Here is a 23,213-nt window from a genome sequence, read left to right as displayed (position 1 = left end):
ATGGGCGCCAGAACTGTCACAGAAAATTTGCTTCCCGAGTATTCCTTCCAACTTCCCTTCCTGCGCCCACGTGAGCCATAGCTCCAGCCCATCAGCAAGGTCTTAGCGTTTCCTGCTGCTGCAATCTGTAACTTGATTTTGGATTTTTTTTTTTTTAATTGCAGTTCTGGGGATCTTAGTTCCTAGCAAAACTTTATTGGTTGGGGGACTTTTAAAGCAGTCTATTTCCTTACCCAAGTCCGCGAAGGCTCAGACACTTTTCCTCCATTCCCGGGCTGCACTAAGGTTAAACCGCAGCAAAGGAAAGAAACACACACCCGCTGTTTATTTGGGGGGAGGGGAAGTAGAGGTTTGCAGCTAAGTTATCACGATCCCTCGCGCCACCCCCGGTCTGGCACTCTTGGCTGACACGTACATCATCTATTAATTGCTGTTCGCGTACGCAGATACATAATATATTCATTTTTATCTTTAGTAAAATATAAATGGAATTGTCAGCGCGCTCGTGTCTGTTTGTTTGTATAAGGCTATCAAAAGAAGTCAGAGAGGAGGCTGTGGCCCGGATCCTGACCCTGATTGTATGAATAAGTAAGCAGGATGCAAGTGATTGGGTTAGATGCTGCGAAGATTTTTTTTTTTTCAAGTTAGGAAGAGGGTAAAAAGACAGCCTGGAGTGGGGGAGAGGCAAACGGTGCATCCCCAAATCCTCACACTTTTGCTCTTTTCAGGCAGTTGCTTTGCTGGCTTCTGCAGGCTTTTAAGGTCTCGCGGCGTAGAAATGCCTGCCCCCCACCCCCTTCCTCGGTCTCCCCTTTCAGTTCAGATGTGCTGATGTGCGGACCGGATTCATCTTCCCCGAGCGGCGGCGGCGGGCGCAGGCGGCGGCGGCAGCTNTGTGCTGATGTGCGCGGGGGCGCGGCGCGGGAGCCCGAGCTTCGGTGGCAGCTAAGCCCGCGGGGCGCCGCTCGCCCAGCCGCGGCCGCGGGAAGTTCGGCCGGCAGAAGGACGACCTGGCAGGCAGCGAGCGCCCGCTCCGCCAGAGCCGAGTTTGCCCGCAGCTGCCCCTCCCCGTCTCCCGGAGCCGAGCTCCTTACCTGCCCTCCGCCCACCCGCGGGCCACTAGCCAACTTCTCCCTGCAACTGGGGGTAACAGGCACTTCTTGCCCTCTCTACGGTCCCGACGGCATCCGTGTGTCTCCGGACACCTGAACACCCCAGTGTCGCCGAGGAGCCTCCCGGTAGGGAGAGGAGCACCGGTTCCCCTCGCACCGCACATCAGCGCGGACCGCGGACGCCTCACCTCCGGGTCCCGTCCCTTCCTTTTCCTCCAGGGGAAGAGGATGGGGTTGGAAACGCTTCCCCCGAGGATGCTCGTGTGGCTGGTGGCCTCGGGGATTGTTTTCTACGGGGAGCTCTGGGTCTGCGCTGGCCTCGATTATGATTACACTTTTGATGGGAACGAAGAGGATAAAGCGGAGACGATAGATTACAAGGACCCTTGTAAAGCCGGTAAGTGCCTCTCGGGACGGTGGCTTGCGGGGGGCCGCCGCGCGCTGGATTTCCGAGGGGTGGCGGTGGGAGCTCACCTGTTTCCTTCCCTCTCTCGCCAGCCCCTCCGTCGCTCCATGTCTTGCCCTCTTTTCCTTCCCCACCCCACCCCCAAGTGGCAGTCGCCAGGGCCCGAGTTGACTGGAGTTCTGTGCTAGTGGGATCGAATGCCAAGCTCCCGGTTTCCAGTTTGGAAAAAAACGTCCAGAGTTCGGATTCCCTTCCCCTCCCCCAGCAAAATGAAACAAGCCATAAACACAGCTGGCTTGTCGTGGGTTTTAAATTTACCAGCACTCGGCGGACTATATGCATCTGGAGGGGACTACACGTCCTCTTTGTTCCAGGGTGCGGTTCCCCAGTGTTCGCCTGAGACCGAGTTGGTTAGAGTTCCCCAAAAGATGGGTGGGGATGGAATTGCTACCTCGGGACACCTTTGCTCCCTCTTTTGCCAGGGATTTCAAGTGTGGGATCCAGGAGAGAAGGGGATTGTGACGACCTTGGAAGCTCTCACGCTAGATGGAATTCAAATGCATTTGCCCATTTAAAAGAAACCTTAAAAAAAGAGTCCAAATTGTTACCCCATTCAAACTTGCGCCTTCCTTCCTGTGTTCACCCCCGGGAACTGCAGTTTGACCTGCACTGCCTGAAGCTCAGCTTCTCCTCGCGCGTCCCGGAGCGCCCCGGGACCCTCCCCTCTCCCCCACGCGGCGAGTGCCTCTGCGGGTCTCCGCTCCTGCTCAGGGCGGCGCTTCACTCCTGCCGCCTCAGGTCCGAGCCGCACGTGCCGCCCCCGGCGACCACGTGAGCGCAGCGTCCCGGGACTCCAGGGGCCTCCAGGTCCCTGGCCCTGCGGAGTTGAGGTTGAGGTGACCCGAATTCATTGTGGACTCACGACCAACTTCGGAAGGAAAGCTACCAGGGTTGCTGGGGCCGACTTCGTAGAGTTGTTTGTAAGCTGAAGGCACGTTCTGTCCCATCTCTAGAGGTGTGGGCTTTGGCGAAGCAAAGAGGAAGGGAGTGAGTGGGCAAAGTACCCAAACTACCTCTGCCTCTACGGATTCTGTGCGGGCTTGGTCGGTATGTGACTGCGATTTCTTTCCCTTTCATAGCCAGGTAATCCTTATTCAACCTTTCTTGGTCCTGAAGGAAGGAGAAACGCACACAGTGAAGGAAAATGCTGGAAATTCCCTTGTTAATTTGTACCGTTGATGACACATTGCTCTGACAAGGAACTTAGGTGTGTTCTGTGCACGCTATCAGATCTTGGTGCGCTCTTAGTGGAGATGGTTATTCAAAACTTGGAGTAACTTAGTAGAAACTTGTCAGTCTGGAACTCAGAATTGTGATTTAATTCAGTTTTATTTATAAGTTTCCTCCTATCACCTTTAACATTCAGTCTATCCCACCAGAAGTTTCTTGGGCCTTCCCCGATGGTTTGGGGAACAAGATACCATTCTGCTGTGATGGGTGACTAGTGGCTGGAAAACCAGAATTCAGTACCACATAACTCCCCAAACATACTTTTTATTGAGAAATTAATTTTGAATCATGTTTGCAACTGGGTGAAAATTGTGTACTTTTCTTGTGTAAGGTAGATTTGAAGTGTTATTTCTAAAGATTGTCCAGGAAAATATCTATTCTGATGCTTTGATGTATGAAAGATTTGACCAACTATTAATATGAAAAGAGCAGTGCATATGTATACATTGACCTGATTTCAGGAAAATAAGTATAGTTTTCTATACAGATTCAAGTAAAAGTTTATGCCTTTTAAAAATCATTAATTTCATATATGAATATAAGAAGTGTCAAAAATTAGCTAATGCTATTTTCAGAAATTATGTTGCTTAGGCTTACGTTAGAAATTGTCCAGAATAAGGTTCAGTGAACATAACTTTTTTTTTAAGAATGTTTTTGATTTTAAAATTTAAGTGATTGCACCGTGTGTATTGAAATCCGCCTCAAGCGTAAATGTTTATTATCCTCAGCAAATAAACAACTAGGACAAGAAAAAAAAAACCATTTAAGAGCATTTACTTTTGTTTTTTCTTTCATACTGGTTTATTCTAGAGCATAACCTTTGAGTGCAAGAGGCATACCTATGTATATGTGTATATTGTATATGTATAATGAAAGAAAAATAAGAATGGCCCAAGTGGAGGGCTGAGAAGTATATCCAAATTCTGAGATCACTTTTTAAATGGTCAGCCCTGCTTTTTAAATTTAGTGACATGAAAGGCTTTAATTTACCATCTTGGCTAAAGAGTAGCAAAATCTTTCTTTCTTTTTTTTTTTTCTTTGTGGCCTCCTTTTGGCACTGTATAAGACAAGTAAAAGTTGTAATAACAGGAAAAAAAATTAAATAGCACATTGAACTCCCAAGTAAGATTCAAAAAAGGTCACTAAAATAAGAAAGATGAGGATAGATATGTGAAAGAAGGCCACACAAAAGCAAGAGAGGGTGCTCTCCAGATTCTGGGGCACCTTTGATCTGCCCTTTCCAAAGAGCAGAGTGGAGGGCATGGACCATAAAATAAAGTGTCCTTTCTGAACTTCTCTAACAAGATCCTAATTTTCCTCAAACTATACAATGGCTTGATGTCATAATGACTAACATAGCTTTATAATTTCAAAGCACTTTTAAGTACATTATTTCAGCTCAACACAACAGCCCAATATGGTGGAATTTGTTAATCTTCCCATTACACAGATAGGAAAACAGATACTCCAGAAGGTCAACTTGTTGTTAATTATCCAGAACTTGATTTGAAGTCTCCTGGCTGCAAAATCTGGCATGAAGTTAGATAGATAGATAGATAGATAGATAGATCGATAGATAGATGAAATAATTACACTGCATTCTTAGCTGGCCTTTTGGAGGCCTTCCTTGAAATGCAAACAATAAAAATTTGTCCAGGTTTACCTAGAGTCTAGACTAATAGAAGTGCAGTTACTTTCATATCTGATAAGCATGAAATGACTAAGAACATGGTTTCATCTTTTCCAAACCCAATTACAATATAAAGGCTTTGAGGAAAGAGATCATACCTAATTTTTAATGTTTATCATAGGAATAGAATACCACTGTTTGTATCTAGTAAGTTCTCAATTCCTTCTCAATATCTATAGACGATAAGTATTGATCTTTATCCCTTATCTACAGACTTCTAGCCACTAATGTTACCCGAGAAGAAATATTCTTAATGTAACTTGTTAATATATTTGAGAAACAATATAATTTTATACCTATGAGAACTCTAATTTCAAGTGCATGAAACTATTAGACAGAAAGGAAGCCTTGTGTTAATGTAATTGAACTTTCACTTAGAAAGATAATTTGGTATTAGTGAAAGTAGGTGACTTAGTGCAGCACAACTTCAGATGTATTTATATAGCCGAATCCATTAGGACAGAATATAGGTAATTAATCTCTCTCTCTCTAGATAAACACAAAGATGCAGATAATTCAAAGGGATATCTGATTGTCTTTCTTCAGCATAGTACATAGTCATCTGAGTTTGCAATCTTACTCTCTCTAGTTCAGAAGTTTCCTGAGGGGCACTGGGAAGCTGATGCTGCAGGAAGTCATTCCAGAACAGAGACTGAGGTACCCCGTTTCAGTGTTGTACTGTTCCAATAGGTGTTAATCAGAGTATTAATATCTGTGAAGAGCCTGGGCACATTCAGTGTGCAAGTTAATCTCCAGACTTGTCTGGAGATTACCTGGAAAAACAGAGACCTGATAAACCAACTCTGTATTCCCTGCCTCCCTCCCTTCCTTCTTTTCTCTTTTTGTATTTAAGGAGATATCAGGAAAGCTCAGGCAATGCAAATAAAATATGTAATAAAGGGGATTGAAGAATTTAGTATTTTGAATGATAGGTAGAGGCTGAGAAGACTGATGACGTAGAATGTTTGTCTAGAAGCTTGTCTTTACCCTTTTGGACAAGTGTGAATACCCTGAAAAAACAACAACAACAAAGGCTTTCTATCTTGAATCTTCTGAGTAAATGTCTCCTTTTCCTGGAAAAAACCCAAACATGATTAAAGGTCAGTGACTTGCAAGGTTGTATTTGCCTTTACCATGGCATATGCAAGCCTGTTTACATAGAAATAGGCTTTTGGCCTCATAAAGGATTCTTCTTTCGGCTGTTCTTTATAATCAGTGTCCCAGGGTCCTACTATACTGATTCTTGGGATGATTTTCCTAAGTTTATAATCTCTTGGTAAGATCTTCTCATTCTTTTGGTCCTCAGTATACTTCCTAGCTTCAGAGTCAGCCTCCTAGGTATGACACTTTAGAATTTGATGTTCAACCCTGTGTCGACTTTATTCTTTCCTAATATTAAATATTGAAGCGTATATTTCTTGGTCGGCACCTCTGTCGGTTGCCAAACCCTCATGTTGCAAATGCATTGCATAGAGCAGCTTCTCTTCACCAGCCTCTCTTCTTTTTTAGTTTTCATTCCTTAGATCTTGTTTTTTCTTTTTCCTCCTCCTGCTTCTGACGCCAACTTGGAAGTGGCCAAAGTACAGTTTTTGCAAAAGGGATGGGTAGACATTATGTTCTATATATTTCAATTCTGTTCATCATTAGCCAGTAGTGATTCTGTCACCCTTCTTGTGAGGATCCACATCCATTTTTGGCCCATAAATGGCAGTTCCTGTTACTAGGTATGAATTAGATAATTTCTTTTCTTAAATATATCCCCATAGAGTCAGCCAGCTTTGAAGCTCCTTTTTGTTTGTTTACACATAGTCCCCTGAGATCTTCCCATCTTTTGCCCCCAATGAGGGTACTGTCATTTGCAAGTTCAAAATCTAGCTGGAATCTCTTCACTGAGGCAGTTCGGATAGTAATTAATGGAATCTTTATGATTTCTAGCTTAGTAGGTGCTGTTTGAGGCTTCCCTTCTCTTTTTAGGCCTCCTTAGTCTATGGTGGAACAGTTAAAAGTGTGTAAGAGCCCCTCAAAGGCTTTTTGAGAAAGTTAGTATATAATTCCACACTTTTCCTCTTGCCATCACGATGGCTCACTTTTCTATGAAAGCCTGATGTATGTCATGTATAGTTTCTTCTGCAGAAACCATATTGTCTTCCCTTGTGGTATATGTAAGAATCCTATTTTTGTACATCTTAGCAGCTTCCCCTGATTTAAAATTTAGTCTCACTTGCCTGTAGTTAACATCACATTCTTTGTAAACCTTAAGAACATTAGTCACATTAATGATCCCTTAGGCCTCTTCATCAGCAAGTGTATTGGACAGAGGTTAGCCTTTAAATTTTTCTACAGCTCAGGTAGATGTTATCAGGAGCTAGTGATGTACTGTCATTACTTTTTTTCTTTTTAGAGTATTATCTATTGTTTTTAATATACCTTGGATCCATCTGCTTAAAATATTTAAAACTAGGACCTCCCTAAGCTTTTCTAAGAATGCTTGGAAAAGATAGAGGTAAATAATCCATTTAAAATGAGGCCTTGCACATCCTGCTGGGACCATCTGGTGTCTGGGGAGGTGGGGGAAGGGGGCCATGCTGCTCCCCTGAACTGTAGGAAAGCCCCCTGCAGCATCTTGAGCCCACAGCTAGGCCTGGGCCAGGCCCAGGCTCAGGTGACTGGCAAGGTTTCTGGGGATATAGGCTATCCTCTACTGGGGGAATTTTGAGGCCTCTTACAGTTCTTTCATATTCCAAGATCTGGAATTAATCCTGGACTTATCCTTCCTAAATGAAAGAGTGAAGAGTCCTCTCTGCAGCCCTGGATCCAGTAGAATGATTTAGCAATATGGCTTAGTGGTTTATTTCCTTTAGTTATCTATTGAATAATGATGCTTAGGGAGGAACATTAAAAAAAAATTTATAGCCTTGCAGCTATGGAAGGAATTGCATAGAATGTGTTCTTTCCCAGAAAGCAGGAGGGAGGGAATCCCTTGCTTTTTTATTTAGTTCTTGCCATTGTCAGCCCTGCAAATGGGATATTGACTATTAGATTTGAGACATTGTGGGTTGGCTAATGGAATGCTTGTTTTGTCAGCTCTTTACAAAATGTGTGCTAATCCTGTCAAGCTGTTTTAAGGAGCTCAGCTATATATTTGTATTAAGAAGTATTGTAAATTAGGTGTTAATTGAAATCCAGAAAGTGAAGGAAGCCGCGTTTGTCTTACTCAGCTCCTCTCGCAATTTACATTTATAGTTTGAGCTAAAGTATTTGCTATGGACCCTATTAAAAAAAAAAAAAAACTTCCTTGAATGACAATAATTCTAAAAAGTTGAAACCATACATTAAGGTCAGAAGCGCTTCCACATATATTATTTTTCCCAAGCAAAATCTAATGTTGTGTATCATTATCCTACTCAAAGCATGCACCTTACTGTTTAAAAAAGATATTTCAACAGTTTTTAACACGCTACCCCATTTTACAAACCAGGGGAGTGATGTGGGGATGGAGTCACAAAGCATACATTTACTCTCGGCATTTGATGTCTTTCCTGTGTTGTGAACTTCCTACTGATGATATTTAATTCGTGTGTTGGGGGAGGCAGAGGTGGAGGTGTAGGAGGGTAGAATAGTTTCTTCATTCTTTACATTTCTCATCTGTGTTCAACTGCTAGCACATGGATTGTGTACACAGGGACTCCTCTAATGGCCCCTGGCCTCGTAGCCCATCTCAGCATTTTTGAGCTCTCTTCTTTGGCCATGAGTGGTTTTGAAGTGTTTATTAGGATAATGTCTATTCTTGAGCAGCATTGGGAACCCCCTTGGCATCAGTTCTGTGGACTAGCGATACTGAAAGGATGGTGCTCCAGTCCTCTGGGCTGATCTTTCTGACCACAAGTACCTGGTAGATGAGAGTTTGTGATATATTTTTAAAATATTTTATTTATTTATTTGAGAGAGAGAGAGCATGAGCAGGGGGAGGGGCAGAGGGAGAGGGAGAAGCAGGCTACCCACTGAGCAGGGAGCCTGATGTGAGGCTCGATCCCAGGACCCTGAGACCAAAACCTGAGCCAAAAGTAGATGTTTAACCGACTGAGCCACCCAGGCGCTCCGAGAGTTTATGATATTTTCTGTTTTGTATTCAGATTATTGTGTTATTAAGTATACCTCATAGGTGAAGTTAAACTTTTGAAATACCCCAGGAAAGAACATCATGCGTAACTAGGAAACAACTGCATGGAGAACTTTCGAGAGAATGAGTTCTTGGACCTCATAGGCTTCACATATCTAGGAATTGCCTTTGTGACTCGTGTCAAAATAACATAGTTCCTATTTTCACATTAAACATTTTAAATGGTTTCCTATCTTCACTATATCTCCATCAATTAATATTATTGTTACCCCTTTTGGACCCATGCAGAAACAGACTCAGAAGGTTCAGCGGCCAGACTGTCATGACAGTTGCTAAGTGGTGAGAACTTGAACCCAGGTTCTGTATTTCAGATGCCTTTCTTTCTTTGAATCCCGGGCACTGGCTATTTAGCCAGTACAAATGAATTAAGACTGGCAATTGAAGTGATGGTATTTGTGCCATGGGCATCTATCCACTGCAGCAAATATTTTCTTTGGTGAGAATACATCTTGTCTTTGATATTCTTGCATTTTTTGACCCATCTACTGTATTATCAGAGTAAGGCCGGTATTTTCGATTGCATGGGATATAGGGCAGACCCTAGTCCCTTCCAAAAGAGTATTCTCTAAGTGTGGAGAGTTGCAAATGGCATGCCCACTGATGTATGGGACAAATAAAAATGCATATGATTAATTTTAATAGAGTTAGAGAAATATGTGAGTGCTAAATAGTGTCAGGGAGACACTGCTGCCCATTGTGTCAAGTATTTAATTGTGACAGCAGGCTCTTCATGTCGATTAAGGCAGAGGCTGAGCTGGTTTTGAGCAGAACTCCGTCATTAGTGTCCCGTTCTTGGCACAGGTTTTGACGTTTTGTGTGGTATGTGTTAAACTGTTTCACACTTTAGATTTGCTGTCTGAGTATTCATTCAATGCATGATTATGAGCCCATAAAGAGTGTGAAGAACATCCTTTCAAATGCAGGCAATGCAGGAAAGTGGTTTACTGTGTACATTATGTATGTAAATGATGTGTGAATGCCTTTGAGAAAACAAATATGCTGTGAGAAGGTTCTTAAATAACTTTATCTTTTCAATCCTAACTTGTCTAGAAGCCCTAAGGTCAAAAGCTTGAAAGCTTTGGGGGATCATAGGGTTAACTAAACTTCTTAGAACTCCAGTGTGGTTTCCTAAGACTAGGAAGTCTGGCATGTTCAAAATATATACTTTATGTAATATTTACTAAATTACAATTTCTTTGAAGAAAACATGCTACTTTTAGCAAATTATCATGTGTTCTAGGAGGAAGAGTTCCTGCTTGTATTTTTTTCTCAGACAAATGCGTAAGAACAGAATCTGGTGAAACAGGCTTCCATGTTCTGTTTTCTTCTTTTCCAAACTTAAGAACCAAGGGGATGTTTTTCTTTTATATGTACTTTTTAGTCCCAGGGGAAGAAATAGTATATATCTGGACCTGGGTAGACTGTGGCCTGCAGGCAGCGACCAGGGGAGGAATAATTAGGATTTGCCATTTGGAATGGGTAACGGAAGTAATGACCTAAATCAGGGGTTTGTGTTGCCTTCTGTTTCTGTGGGGAAAGAGATTTGTGAGATTTGCTGGGTAAACTGGTGACCAAGAGTTAAATACAGAAAGAAAGATTTGATTATGAGATACACCTCCAGTGTGTCCAGGATTAAAACATTTACAGTAAGAAGAGATTTCCAGTGTGTGTAATGGTGGGAGGGGCTTCCTATACAAAACTGTATGCAGTATGAAGAAAGTACCCTATAACATATCTTATTTCTATATTGAATGATATCTGTAGCTTAGTGTTTTAAGATAACTTACCATATGTCACCCACTGGTAGAATCAGATTTTGAATCCAGAACTCTGGATTCCGTGTGTTGTCCTGCTGCCACTGCTGATGCTGCTTCCTCTTCCTCTCTCTCTCTCTCTTAAGGGTAGGTACATTTTTGAAAATTGGGGTTGGTTTCAAAAATTATTTTTTAAGATTTCAGGGAGACAGAATAGTGCATCTGGTAAAAACTTGGGGTCTGGAGTGAGTTGGGCATGGCTTCTAATACCAGACCCACCCTATGGTAACTGTGTGTGGCTTTTTGCAACCCCTTTTATGCTTCAATTTTCTGATCCATTTTATAAATGGAGATGATGCTATGACCCTCATGGTGTTATTACATGAATGTAAAGTAAAAATCGCTCTGTCTGGAACATAGTAAACACTGTATAATTTTTACTCATAGTACCAGAAAATAGAGAGGAGGTAGAGGATTTTTCTTTAATTGCAATACTTATTTGTGGGAAGATGATCTTTATAAAAACATATGTAGGGGCGCCTGGGTGGCACAGCGGTTAAGCGTCTGCCTTCAGCTCAGGGCGTGATCCTGGCGTTATGGGATCGAGTCCCACATCAGGCTCCTCTGCTATGAGCCTGTTTCTTCCTCTCCCAATCCCCCTGCTTGTGTTCCCTCTCTCGCTGGCTGTCTCTATCTCTGTCAAATAAATAAATAAAATCTTTAAAAAAAAAAAAACATATGTAGATAAAGTTCTTTTTTCTTGTCATATATAGAAATGAGTTCATATCTCAAGTCCTCTAAATCTTGCATTTGAGAGGTTAAATCCCCACATGGAAAGGTAAGGAAGGTTTGGAAAGGTAAACGGGATAACCAATATACACATTTCTCTGTGTTGTTCTCTTGGCTATTTCCTCAAATGCTTAATAGACCCAAAATATATTGACAATTTTCAATTCACATTGACTGATGTGTGAATAGAATCTTGGCTATATAGTCTTTCAGTAATTTCTGGTACAGATTTTATTTGCCATCTGGATTAATTGAAGAGCTTACATACTCACAATCCTATGTTTACACAGAGCTAAGTTTATGCACATGGCTCTACGCTACAAATATTCATAAATTCATCAAACCTTTTTTGAACACTTACTGTGGATGAAACATGGATTTATCCTTGGAATTCCAGAAGGATCAAATATGATACAATGCCTGCCCTGGTGTAAAGTTTTAACTTTATCATTTTTAGGTAGATAATGTTTTCTGTATAAATAGTTGCTTATATAGTAATTGCTTAACTGTATGCTAAAGTTATTTCAATTTATACATTTGAAAATGGGTACTATTATAAATTGTGATGATTGAGATATATATTCTTATAAATTTTTCCCAGAATTTTCTTTACTCATGATGTATGAAGAATAAAGCTTTGTGAAGAACGTAAAAACTTCTAAGAAAGTACTATGCAGACTTTGTTATTTGGCAGTGGATTGGGTTGGGATGTAACCAATAATTACTGATGCAATTATTTGGAAGAAGTCTGTATTGGTAATATGATTTCCACTTATTTTTCTCAGATTGCTTGATTTAGAAATTTCAACTTCTTTTTGTCATATTTTCCCACAGTATCTACTAGAGTACATTTCTGTCCTTCACACAGTATCTTTATCCTTAAATATATTTAAATGTACATGGTTGACTTTTTCTTTGTTTACAGGTCCAGGAGAAGCAAAAACAAATAGTAAATGAAAAAAAAAGTCTGGTCTTTTCACTTGCAGTATTCTACTGTGGTTTTGAAAAGCAAATATAAGTTTTGCTTTCTTTAAATAATTCTGTGTGGGTAGTGGTATGGCACTTGGGAAAGAAACTGGATTGGTAGTAAGAAATGTAATTTCCACTATTGGCTCTGCTGTTGTATTTGTTTGTAACCTTGGGGATGTCCCTTGATTTTCTGGGACCACAGTCTCTGAGGTTTAGAAATCTCTAAGACTGTCCAAGCTACAAAGCTTTCTGAACCTTCCTGTCCCTGACATCAGAAGTAAGAGCTCTTCTGAAGTGGTACCAGGAAGTTGCAGGGCCAATGGCCTGTACTGTTCATTGAGAGGGAAGGGAAGATACTTACACCTCTCCAGTGGGCGCTTTTGTTAAGGGCCCCCTCAGGTTTCTCATGGCTTCAGCCAAATCCTGGCAACCAACAGACTGCAGCTGCAATCACTGTGGAACTCCTTGACTTGACTTTGTCAAAATTATCATTGAAAGCATTTATGCATAATTTCCCATTCCTCTTTTCCAGCCTCAGTCCATCAGTAAAAAATTTGCCAAAACAGTGACCAGGCATGCAGGCATCACCTATGTGCTTTTCAGAATTTGTTAGTCTCACATTACCATTAGAATCAAATGTTGCTCTGTCTGTTTAATGGGAGAGATGATTGCTTGTCAGATGTGCAGAAAATGACCAGTGAATGGCGAAAATTCAGTTCTTTCAAGTTTGAGGTCAATATTCATAATGGAGAGAACAAGAGCTATAGGCAAAGAATCTATGGGATAGTTTTTCTGGCTTAAGGTATTTTATGAAATATGCAATATATTAAAAGATATATTCTTTTATCGAGTAATCACATATCTGTCCTGAAAACATTCTTCCATTTGGCACAAGTGTATATTGTTAAATTATCTCTATAAAATTCAGTTTCACAAACCAATTTATCTGAATTGTTTAGTAAAGAACTACTTTTTTCATCATAAGTTAATTTATTTTATGTATTCATAGTTTTTTTTTTATGAAGAGTCTAAAATTCTCAAACAAATCATTGCCAGACAAAGTTCTCATTCTTGAACTTTTATAATAGTAAAGAATGAACTTCAGTAGAAATTAGAATCGTGAAGCTAGGTAGTGCTGTTTTACTTAAAGAGCACTGGATATTGTGTCAGGAGACTTAGGTGCAAGTCTCGGGTCTTCTGTGTTTAATTCTATTACTTTTGTCTACTTAATGCTGCTGAACTTAAATTTTCTCATTTGTAATATGGGGATAGTGTTACCTCATCTATGAAACAAGTAAGGGTTAAATGCATAAGTGTGATGTACTCTAGAGATGTAAATTAATACAACCAATATTTTGCACCCGGTGTATTTCAGGAAGATGGGGGGATACTAATAAGATGTGTCCCCTCCTATAATGATTTCAATATCTACCAGAAAAAAAGCAACAAACATTTCAGTAATCAGTATGGAAGTACAGTAAACAAAATATCATGGTAACATGGAGGAAGGAATGCATTAATTATTTTTGGGATTGGGAAGGCTTCTCAGGGAAGGTGGCATTTGAGTTGAATCTCAGTCTTATAAGTTTTTCTCCTGGACAAAAGGTGGTGCAAAACCTTATAGAGTCAGATAACTAAGGTAAGAACTGAAGCTGTGAAGATTCATGGAATTTTATGAAAGAAGAGGCAGTAGAGGAGGTGGTAAATAGTCTAACATGGGTAGTGCAGAGGGTATGTAAGGTTTGTGCTTTGGCAAGAAATGATTTGGGAAGGTGTGATGTAAAGGATTTTTAGTGCCCGGCAAGAGGGTGGTGGTGATCCTGATCCCCTTTGCAGCAGGATGGGAATTTACTGGAAATTTAGATCAGGTTACTGGCTTGATAACAACCTTATTTTTTAAAGATAAGTGAGGATGTAAAGAATGGTCTGATATGGTAGCTGTAGGAAGTAAGGAGCAGGTGGGAGCAGAGAGACTTGTTACAGCTATGGTAAAAATAGTGGCAAGTATTGATGGGTGTTTACATTTGTACTGTAGCAGTAGTTATAGAAAAGAGGGATTAGATTTAAGAGACCAGTCACCGAATGGATGGCCTTGGGGTGAAGATCAGAGGGTAGAAGAAAAGGAGGACTCAAAGATGATGTGTCCATGGCTGTACATTTGAGTGACTGGAGAAACAGGGATATGAAAGAGCTAAGTGAGAAACACAGAATAAAAACATGAAACAAAATGAAACAGTTTGTCCTTTGTAAAGCAAATAAATTTGGTTTTAAGATCCCTTTGAGTGGCACGTACCTGATGTTTATTATCATAGGTCCCCTCATGTTGTTATTCTTCAGGGGTATATTGATTATATTTGGACTTTTGTGTCCTTTATTAACTTTGAAATCAACTGCCATGTCCCACTGTTTAGCTTGGAATTGCCTTGAACCTGTGGATTAATTTAGAAAGAATTATTTTTATGATATTGAGTCTTCTAATCCATGAACATGGTATGTATCTGCATTTGTTTAGGCTCTCTTTAATACTGTTTAACAACATTTTTAGTATTTTTAACTATAAATTTTTTCTGCATGTTTTGACACGTTTATTCATATATTTTCTATTTTTTGATGACATAAATGTACCCATTTTATAAAATTTCTTTTAAGCCATTTGCTGCTGTTGTGTAGAAATGTATTTAATTTTTGATATGTTTTCTTTTTACTGCAAATCCTTGCCAATCTCTCACTCATATTAATAATTTATCGATATATTCTTCACACAGGCAATCAACTCATCTGCAGTAAGCCTGTAGCTTTGTTTCTTCCTTTACAATTCCTATGCTTTTAATTTAATTTAATTTTCTTGCCTTATGTGCTGATAGTCTTCCAGTGTTATTTGGAAATGATGACTGAGGGCTAGATTACTCTCTTCTCAATTTTAAGTAGAATACTTTAAATTATTTCTTAACTATGTTATTTGGTGTCTTTAAAAAATAGATACTTTTTATCAGATTAAAGAATTTTACTTTTACTGAGATGATATGATTATTTTTGTTTTGCCAGTTAGTGTGGTGTATTAGAATAATTGATGTACTAATGTTAACTCACTTTGCATTTCCGGGATCAACCCAATTTAAACATTATTCTTTTTAAATCCTTGTATTCTGTTTATTGATGTATACCTTAGAATTTTTTTTTTTTAAATTTATTTATGTAACAGAGAGACAGCCAGCGAGAGAGGGAACACAAACAGGGGGAGTGGGAGAGGAAGAAGCAGGCTCCCAGAGGAGGAGCCCGATGTGGGACTCGATCCCAGAACACCGGGATCACGCCCTGAGCTGAAGGCAGACGCTTAACGACTGCGCTACCCAGGCACCCCAGAATTTTTGTTTCTTTATTCATTAGTTAAATTGGCCTGATTTCTTTTACTGTTCTTGTTGGGTTTTGGTGTCAAGGTTGTGTTCGGGTCATAAATACTCTGGAATATTTTTTGGAAGATTAGAGTTATTTGTTCCTTTAGTGAATTGAAAGGATTATTCTTTCTTTCTGTCTAGTGAATGGCATTACTAACAGTTCAAGACAAGTTTAAACTAAATTATCTGCTTGAGTTTATTAGGCTACCGAGGTAGTATAAAAATAGAATGCAAACCTACTTTGAGGATGATTTTTGCCTATGACATTTGAGAGGATATTTGCTTTTCTCTCTCCTATTTAGTTTTAAGCTTCCAGAGAAAAAGATTTTGTGCAGTTACCTGGCGTGGTATGAGTTTAATTTTCATTCTTCTTTATACTCAGGCAGGCCAGATTTGGGAGTCTTGGATTTTTGGGGGGTTATCTATTATACTTTCCAGTTTTGGTGGGCCTTGCACTGTGTCTTCTTATTTCTGAGCCCTGGTTGATAACAAAATTCAATGGTCAGGTCAAGCAAACTTGGTAAATCCCCTCACTTGAGAGCTGGCTTTAGTCTTCTGACTATTTTTCTGGGCTCCCTCCTTCACTGAACCATGAAAATATTTACTTTCCCTGTCATACATTCAGGGAGATTTTTAAAATATTTTATCTACCAATTTTAGTTGCTCAGGAAGCTCCAGTACCTGGTCTGCCATGTTGGTAGAAACAGCAGTCTTTATAAAGGATTTTAAATATTAAAAAGGACTCTATAATGTTAAGCATCATCAAGGAATTTCTCTTTAGAATTTACAAATTCTGATGATTAAATGGCCTTATTTAAAACTAATTTATCATTGTATATTAAATATAACCATAACATCTTCTATGAGAATATACCATGTGTCTAATTTGGTTCATCATGATCAAGCCACCATTTGTTTTAGCTGACTTTTCAGGACATCCATTCTATTCTAGGTATGCACAAGAACTCTAGAGGTTTCATGAATTTTGTGCGAAGATTTCATTGTAAGTGTAAACATTTTCATGCCCTTCACTTGAAAGAATTCAACTTAAATTTCATGGGAAAGGGGCACCTGAGTGGCTCAGTTGTTAAGTGTCTGCCTTCAGCTCAGGTAGTGATCCAGAGTTCTGGGATCAAGCCCTGCATGGGGCTCCCTGCTCCGCTGGGAGCCTAGTTCTTCCTCTCCTACTCCCCCTGCTTGTGTTCCCTCTCTCGCTGGCTGTCTCTCTCTCTGTCAAATAAATAAATAAAATCGTTAAAAAAAATTTCATGGGGAAGGAAAATCCCTATGTAATTTAAACTAGCCATTGTGATCTGCAAGGGAAAGACACTGCTTGAATGAAGCAGTGTGCAAGTTACCTGCACTGACTTGCTGTCTTAAGGCAAATATGATTACTCTTTAACCTTGTTAGAAAAAGCTGGTATTATGCTTTTCTTTAATATACTGTGCTATAGATTGGGAATGTGTTTTAGCATATTTTGATATTTAATGCATTCTGTTTTATTGATTTTGAAAACATAGAGAAGCAACCCACCATTATTTAATCTCTCTTTTTTTTAATTAATAAGGTCTTTCTTTTTTTTAATTTAAAGTAAGTGGAGTTTCTTTAACCTCTTCTCACAGAGTTATTAAAACTTTTACTAATATAACTTCAACCTCAATTAACAACTCATTCAAAATTTCCTGTATTACTTTTTAGCTCTAAGTCTTCAAAGGAAATATTATCCTCTAATTTGTAAAAATATAGCTCTGAAGGTACTCTTAGAGATTATAACCTAAAACTTCTCATATTAGAGGCACTACAATGCTTTTTTGAAGTCCTAGCCAATCCCAATTATCATGCTTAATCTATGTTGAAACAGATTATGCAAATAGGTAGAGTTGGAGGTAGTGAAATGTATGTATGAATGGAGATGAGTTAATAAATGTGTCATTTGCTGATTCCGTATGGTTTCCTGAAAACACGCTATTATTGATTTCTTTCAAATAAGGATTGCTCTCTCTATGCCTCTTTTAAAACACAGAAACTCTTTGCTGAGTATTAAGTCGTTAACATGGAAGATTAGGTCAGTTTTATAAATGTACTAGGAACAGAAAATAAGGTGGAGAATGAAGCTCTAAGGATAATCCTATCCTACTTCACTTTGCTTTTGGGTGGCTTCTAGTCTGGGTACCCCAGTGATTCTCTTGCCCTTAAAATTTGCATTCTTTTTATTGGCGCCTCTGCTTTATGCTCAGTTTTTCTTGCTTAGCTTTGATCTGGGTTGTGGTTATAGAAATTTTTTTTCCCTAAAGAAATTCTTCTGACCTTACTTTGGAAGAGTTCATCTTCAAGATGGGTAGCTATTTCTGTCAATTTCATTCCTTGTTACAACTCCAAATTGTGCTTGTCATTTTGACTCATTAGTGAGCATGTAAGCTTGTACTGGGCTTTTGAGTGATTGTATCACTTGATAGTCTTATAAACTTCCTTAGAATGATAATAATTTTTAAACTGCTCTTTTAGTAAGGTTTTCTATATAGGTTTTCACTACTTAAAGAAAATCTGATCCAAGTCAAATAACCATATTTCTTGAAATGGGACTGATAAAATCTTAATAAATTCAAACTATGTGAACTTCTACTTCTGGCCAGAATAGGGTAAAAGAGACGAGATTATCACTATGCCTGAAGCAACTAAAAAAATGGACAAAGTATAAGGAATAATAGTTCTAAGACATTGAGCATCAAGCAACAAAGGACAGTGGCCTTTAGGGGATAGGAAATAACTGAGGTGAGCCCTATGACTGCCCCAGCTTACTATGTATAGAACAGGGTTGGAGAATCCAGGAAGAGACCAGAAAGAAGTCTCCCTATGTTGAGGATATGGAGCTGGAAGTCCAGAATTCAAGGCAGCTAGAATTTGCAAGGCAAAATCCCAGAGAGGAGATTGAGGCCCAGAGAGAAGGCTCTGGAGATCTGCAGAGAATCCCCTTGTTTTGTTTTATTCAGCAGATTGTCCTAATCTAACCGAATAGTTAGCTGACTACTGATTAGTGTAAGTGTGTAAGAAGACTACCCAAGGCTCAGAAAATAACTACCCAAAAAGATAAGACAGAAAAATGCCAGGAGCTCACACAGAGCTGGTAATAGTGTTCTGGTCTCACCTAGCAGAAAGGGAAAACTCCATAATTTACTGAATATCAGGTAAAATCTGAGAAGCGTTTTTCCAGAGTATTGGGAAAAACTTACCTCTAGACTAAACATTGCTCTGGTCCTTTCTAACAAAACTTGAAAAAAAGACCAGAAAGAATCCAAGTAACTTCACTGCTTCCCAGAACAAAACTCAAGAATATTTATAGTAATATAAAAATATCCAGCAACCAGAAAGTTAAAATTCAATCAATATTGCATCTGGCATGCAATCAGTATTGCAGCATTGCTCTAAGAGGCAAAACAAAAACAAAAACAAAAAAGCACCTGCCCCACAAAACAAAAAGAAAACTTTGGAAGCAATGGGAATGTTTATCATTAAGAAAATGGTTGATTAAAATATGTTATATGGCCCCTCTCAAGATCAATGAGAACAGACCTACACCACGTCACATCATAGAGCAATTCGCAAATATTAGATCCAAGGATACAGTCTTGAAAGCGGCCAGGGGGAAGAGAATCCTCGCGTACAGAGGGAGGAACATCAGAGTAACGTCAGACCTGTCTACAGACACCTGGCAAGCCAGGAAAGGTTGGCAAGGTATTTTCAGAGCTCTAACTGAGAAGAACATGCAGCCAAGGATCCTTTATCCAGCAAGGCTGTCATTCAGAATTGATGGAGAGACAAGAACCTTCCAAGACTGACAGAAACTGAAAGAATATGTGACCACCAAGCCATCCCTACAAGAAATATTAAGGGGGGGGGGTTCTATAAAAGTAAAAAGACTCCAAGAGTGATACAGAGCAGAAATTTACAATCTATAGAAACAAAGACGTCACAGGCAACATGACATCATTAAAATCATATTGCTCAATAATCACTCTCATGGCCTAAATGCTCCCATAAAATGCCACAGGGTTGCGGATTAGATAAAAAGAAATGACCCATCCATTTGCTGTCTACAAGAGACTCATTTCGAACTTAAGATACATCCAGACTGAAACTGAAGGGATGGAGAACCATTTTTCATGCCAATGGACCTCAAAAGAAAGCTGGGGTAGCAATTCTCATATCAAACAGATTAGATTTTAAACTAAAGATTGTAGTTAGAGATACAGAAGGGCACTATATTATTCTTAAAGGATGTATCCAACAAGTGGATATGACAATTATAAATATCTCTGCCCCCAACAGGGGAGCAGCTAGATACACAAGCCAACTCTTAACCAGAATAAAGAGACATATAGATAATAATAGTAGGGGACCTCAGCACTCTGCTTTCAGCAATAGACAGATCACCTAAGCAGAAAATCAACAAAGAAACAAGAGCTTTGAATGACATACTGGACCAGATGGACCTCATAGATACATACAGAACACTACATCCCAGAACAACAGAATACTCATTATTTTCGAATGCACATGGAACTTTCTCCAGAATAGACCATATAATGGGTCACAAAATAGGTCTCAACCGATACCAAAAGACTGAGATTATTCCCTACATTTTCTCAGACCACAATGCTTTGAAACTGGAACTCAATCACAAGGAAAAATTGGAAGAAACTCAAATATTTGGAAACTAAGAACCATCCTGCTCAAGAATGATTAGGAGGTAAACCAGAGAATTAAGAAGGAGATTAACCAATTTTTGGAGACCAATGAAAATGAAAACACATCTGTCCAAAATCTATGGGACACTGCAAAGGCAGTCCTAAGGGGAAAATACATAGCCATCCAAGCCTCACTCAAAAGAATAGAAAAATCTAAAATGCAGTTTTTATATTCTCACCTCAAAAAGCTGGAGCTGGAACAGAAGAACAAGCCTAACCCATGCATGAAGAGGCAGTTGATCAAGATTAGAGCAGAGATCAATGAATTAGAAACCAGGAGCACAGTAGAGCAGATCAACAGAACTAGAAGTTGGTTCTTTGAAAGAATAAATAAGATCAATAAGCCACTGGCCAGACTTATTCAAAAGAATAGAGAAAGGACCCAAATTAATAAAATTATGAATGAAAGGGGAGAGATCATGACTGACACCAATGAAATAGGAAAGATCATTAGAAACTTTTATCAACAGCTTTATGCCAATAAATTAAACAACCTGGAAGAAATGGATGCCTTCCTGGAAACCTATAAACTACCAAGACTGAAACAGGAAGAAATTGATTATTTAAACAGACTGATTAATTATGAAGAGATTGAAGCACTGATCAAAAATGTCCCCAAAAACAAGAGTCCAGGGCCTGATAGATTCCCCGGGAATTCTACCTAATGTTCAAGGAAGAAATAATACCTATTCTCCTGAAACTGTTTCAAAAAATAGAAACAGAAGGAAAACTACCAAACTCATTCTATGAGGCCAATGGTACCTTGATCCCAAAACCGGGCAAAGACCCTATCAAAAAGGAGAATTACAGACTGATATCCTGATGAATATGGACTCCCAAATTCTCAACAAGATTCTAGCTAATAGGATCCAACAGTACATTAAAAGGATTATCCATCATGACCAAGTAGGATTCATCCCTGGGATGCAAGGGTGGTTCAACATTCACAAATCAATCAGTGTGATAGATCATATCAACAAGAAAGGAGTCAAGAACCACATGTTCCTCTCAATTGATGCAGAAAAATCATTTGACAAAATACAGCATCCTTTCCTGATTAAAACCCTTCAGAGTGTAGGAATAGAGGGTACATTTCTCAATNAGAGTGTAGGGATAGAGGGTACATTCCTCAATTTCATAAAAACCATCTATGAAAAGCCTATGGCAAATATCATTCTCAATGGGGAAAAGCTGAAAGCCTTTCCCTTAAGATCAGGAACATGACAAGGGTGCCCACTCTTGCCATTATTATTCAACATAGTACTGGAAGTCCTTGCAACAGCAATCAGACAACAAAAAGGGATAAAAGGTATTCAAATTCTCAAAGAAGAAGTCAAACTCTCTCTCTTCCCAGATGACATGATACTTTATATGGAAAACCCGGAAGACTCCACCCTCAAATTACTAGAACTTATAGAGCAACAGTAGTGTGGCGGGATACAAAATCAGTGCTAGAAATCAGTTGCATTTCTATACATGAACAATGAGACTGGAGAAAGAGAAATTAGGGAATTGATTCCATTTATAATAGCCCCAAAAATCATATGTTATCTCGGAATTAACTTAACCAGAGAGGTAAAGGATCTTTATTCTAGAAACTACAGATCACTCTTGAAAGACATTGAAGAAGACACAAAAAGAATGAAAAATATTCCATGCTCATGGATCAGAAGAATAAACATAGTTAAAATGTCTATGCTACCCAGAGCAATCTACACTTTCATTGCCATCCTGATCAAAATACCAATGACATTTTTCAAAGAGCTGGAACAAATAGCCCTTAAATTTGTGTGGAACCAGAAAAGGCCCTGAATTGCCAAGGAATTGTTGAAAAGGAAAAACAAAGCTGGGGGCATCACATTGCCTGATTTCAAGCTATATTACAAAGCTGTGATCACAAAGACAGCATGGTACTGGCAAAAAAAAACAGATACATAGACCAATGGAACAGAATAGAGAACCCAGAAATGGACCCTCAGCTCTATGGGCAACTAATCTTTGACAAAGCAGGAGAAACAGCCAGTGGAAAAACGACAGTCTCTTCAATAAATGGTGCTGGGAAAATTGGACAGATATATGCAAAAAAATGAAACTTGACCAGTCTCTCACACCATAACAAGGATAAACTCCAAATGGATGAATGTCCTCGATGTGAAACAGGAATCCATCAAAATCATAGAGGAGAACATAGGCTGCAACCTCTATAAAATTGGCAACAGCAATTTTTTTTCATGACACATTTCCAAAGGCAAGAGAAACAAAAGAAAAAATGAACTTGTGGGACTTCATCAAGATAAAAAGCTTCTACGCAGCCAAGGTAACAGTCAAAAAAACTAAGAGGCAGCCCATGGAATGGGAGAAGATTTTTGCAAATGACACTACAGATAAAAGACTTGTATCCAGGATCTACAAAGAACTTCTCAAACTAAATACACAAGAAACAAATAAAAAAAATTAAAAAATGGGCATAAGATATGAACACACACTTTTCCAATGAAGACATACGAATGGCTAGCAGACACATGAGTTCAAAACCATTAGCCATCAGGGAAATTCAAATCAAAACCACCTTGAGATACCACCTTACACCAGTTAGAATGGCAAAAATGGACAAGGCAAGAAACAACAAATGTTGGAGAGGATGTGGAGAAAGGGGCACCCTCTTACACTGTTGGTGGGAATGCAAGTTGGTATAGCCACTTTGGAAAACAGTGTGGAGTTCCCTTAAAAAGTTAAAAATTGAACTGCCCTATGATCCAGTGATTGCACTACAGGGTATTTACCCAAAGACACAGATGTAGTGAAGAGAAGGGCCATATGCACCCCAATGTTCATAGCAGCATTGTCCACAATAGCTAAATTGTGGAAGGAGCCGAGATGCC

General features: G+C 39.3%; 1 protein-coding gene across 3 annotated transcripts in view; it reads left to right on the top strand.

The window, feature by feature from the left end:
• The first annotated feature begins 913 nt into the window (after window positions 1-913).
• Window positions 914-23,213, top strand: part of TLL1 (tolloid like 1) — a 202,837-nt gene continuing 180,537 nt past the window's right edge. The window contains exons 1-2 of one of the 3 annotated variants that reach the window (XM_034661408.1): window positions 914-1,509; window positions 5,088-5,155. In XM_034661408.1, the coding sequence (XP_034517299.1) occupies window positions 1,341-1,509; window positions 5,088-5,155 (237 nt within the window). In that variant the 5' untranslated portion in view covers window positions 914-1,340. The remainder of the gene's footprint in view (window positions 1,510-5,087; window positions 5,156-23,213) is intronic. The other 2 variants (XM_002921315.4, XM_019801867.2) reach the window with 2 other exon arrangements.

The sequence above is a fragment of the Ailuropoda melanoleuca genome, chromosome 5, assembly GCF_002007445.2.
Source record: "Ailuropoda melanoleuca isolate Jingjing chromosome 5, ASM200744v2, whole genome shotgun sequence".
Lineage (NCBI taxonomy): Eukaryota > Metazoa > Chordata > Mammalia > Carnivora > Ursidae > Ailuropoda > Ailuropoda melanoleuca.
This window is presented reverse-complemented; position numbering and strand designations above follow the sequence as displayed.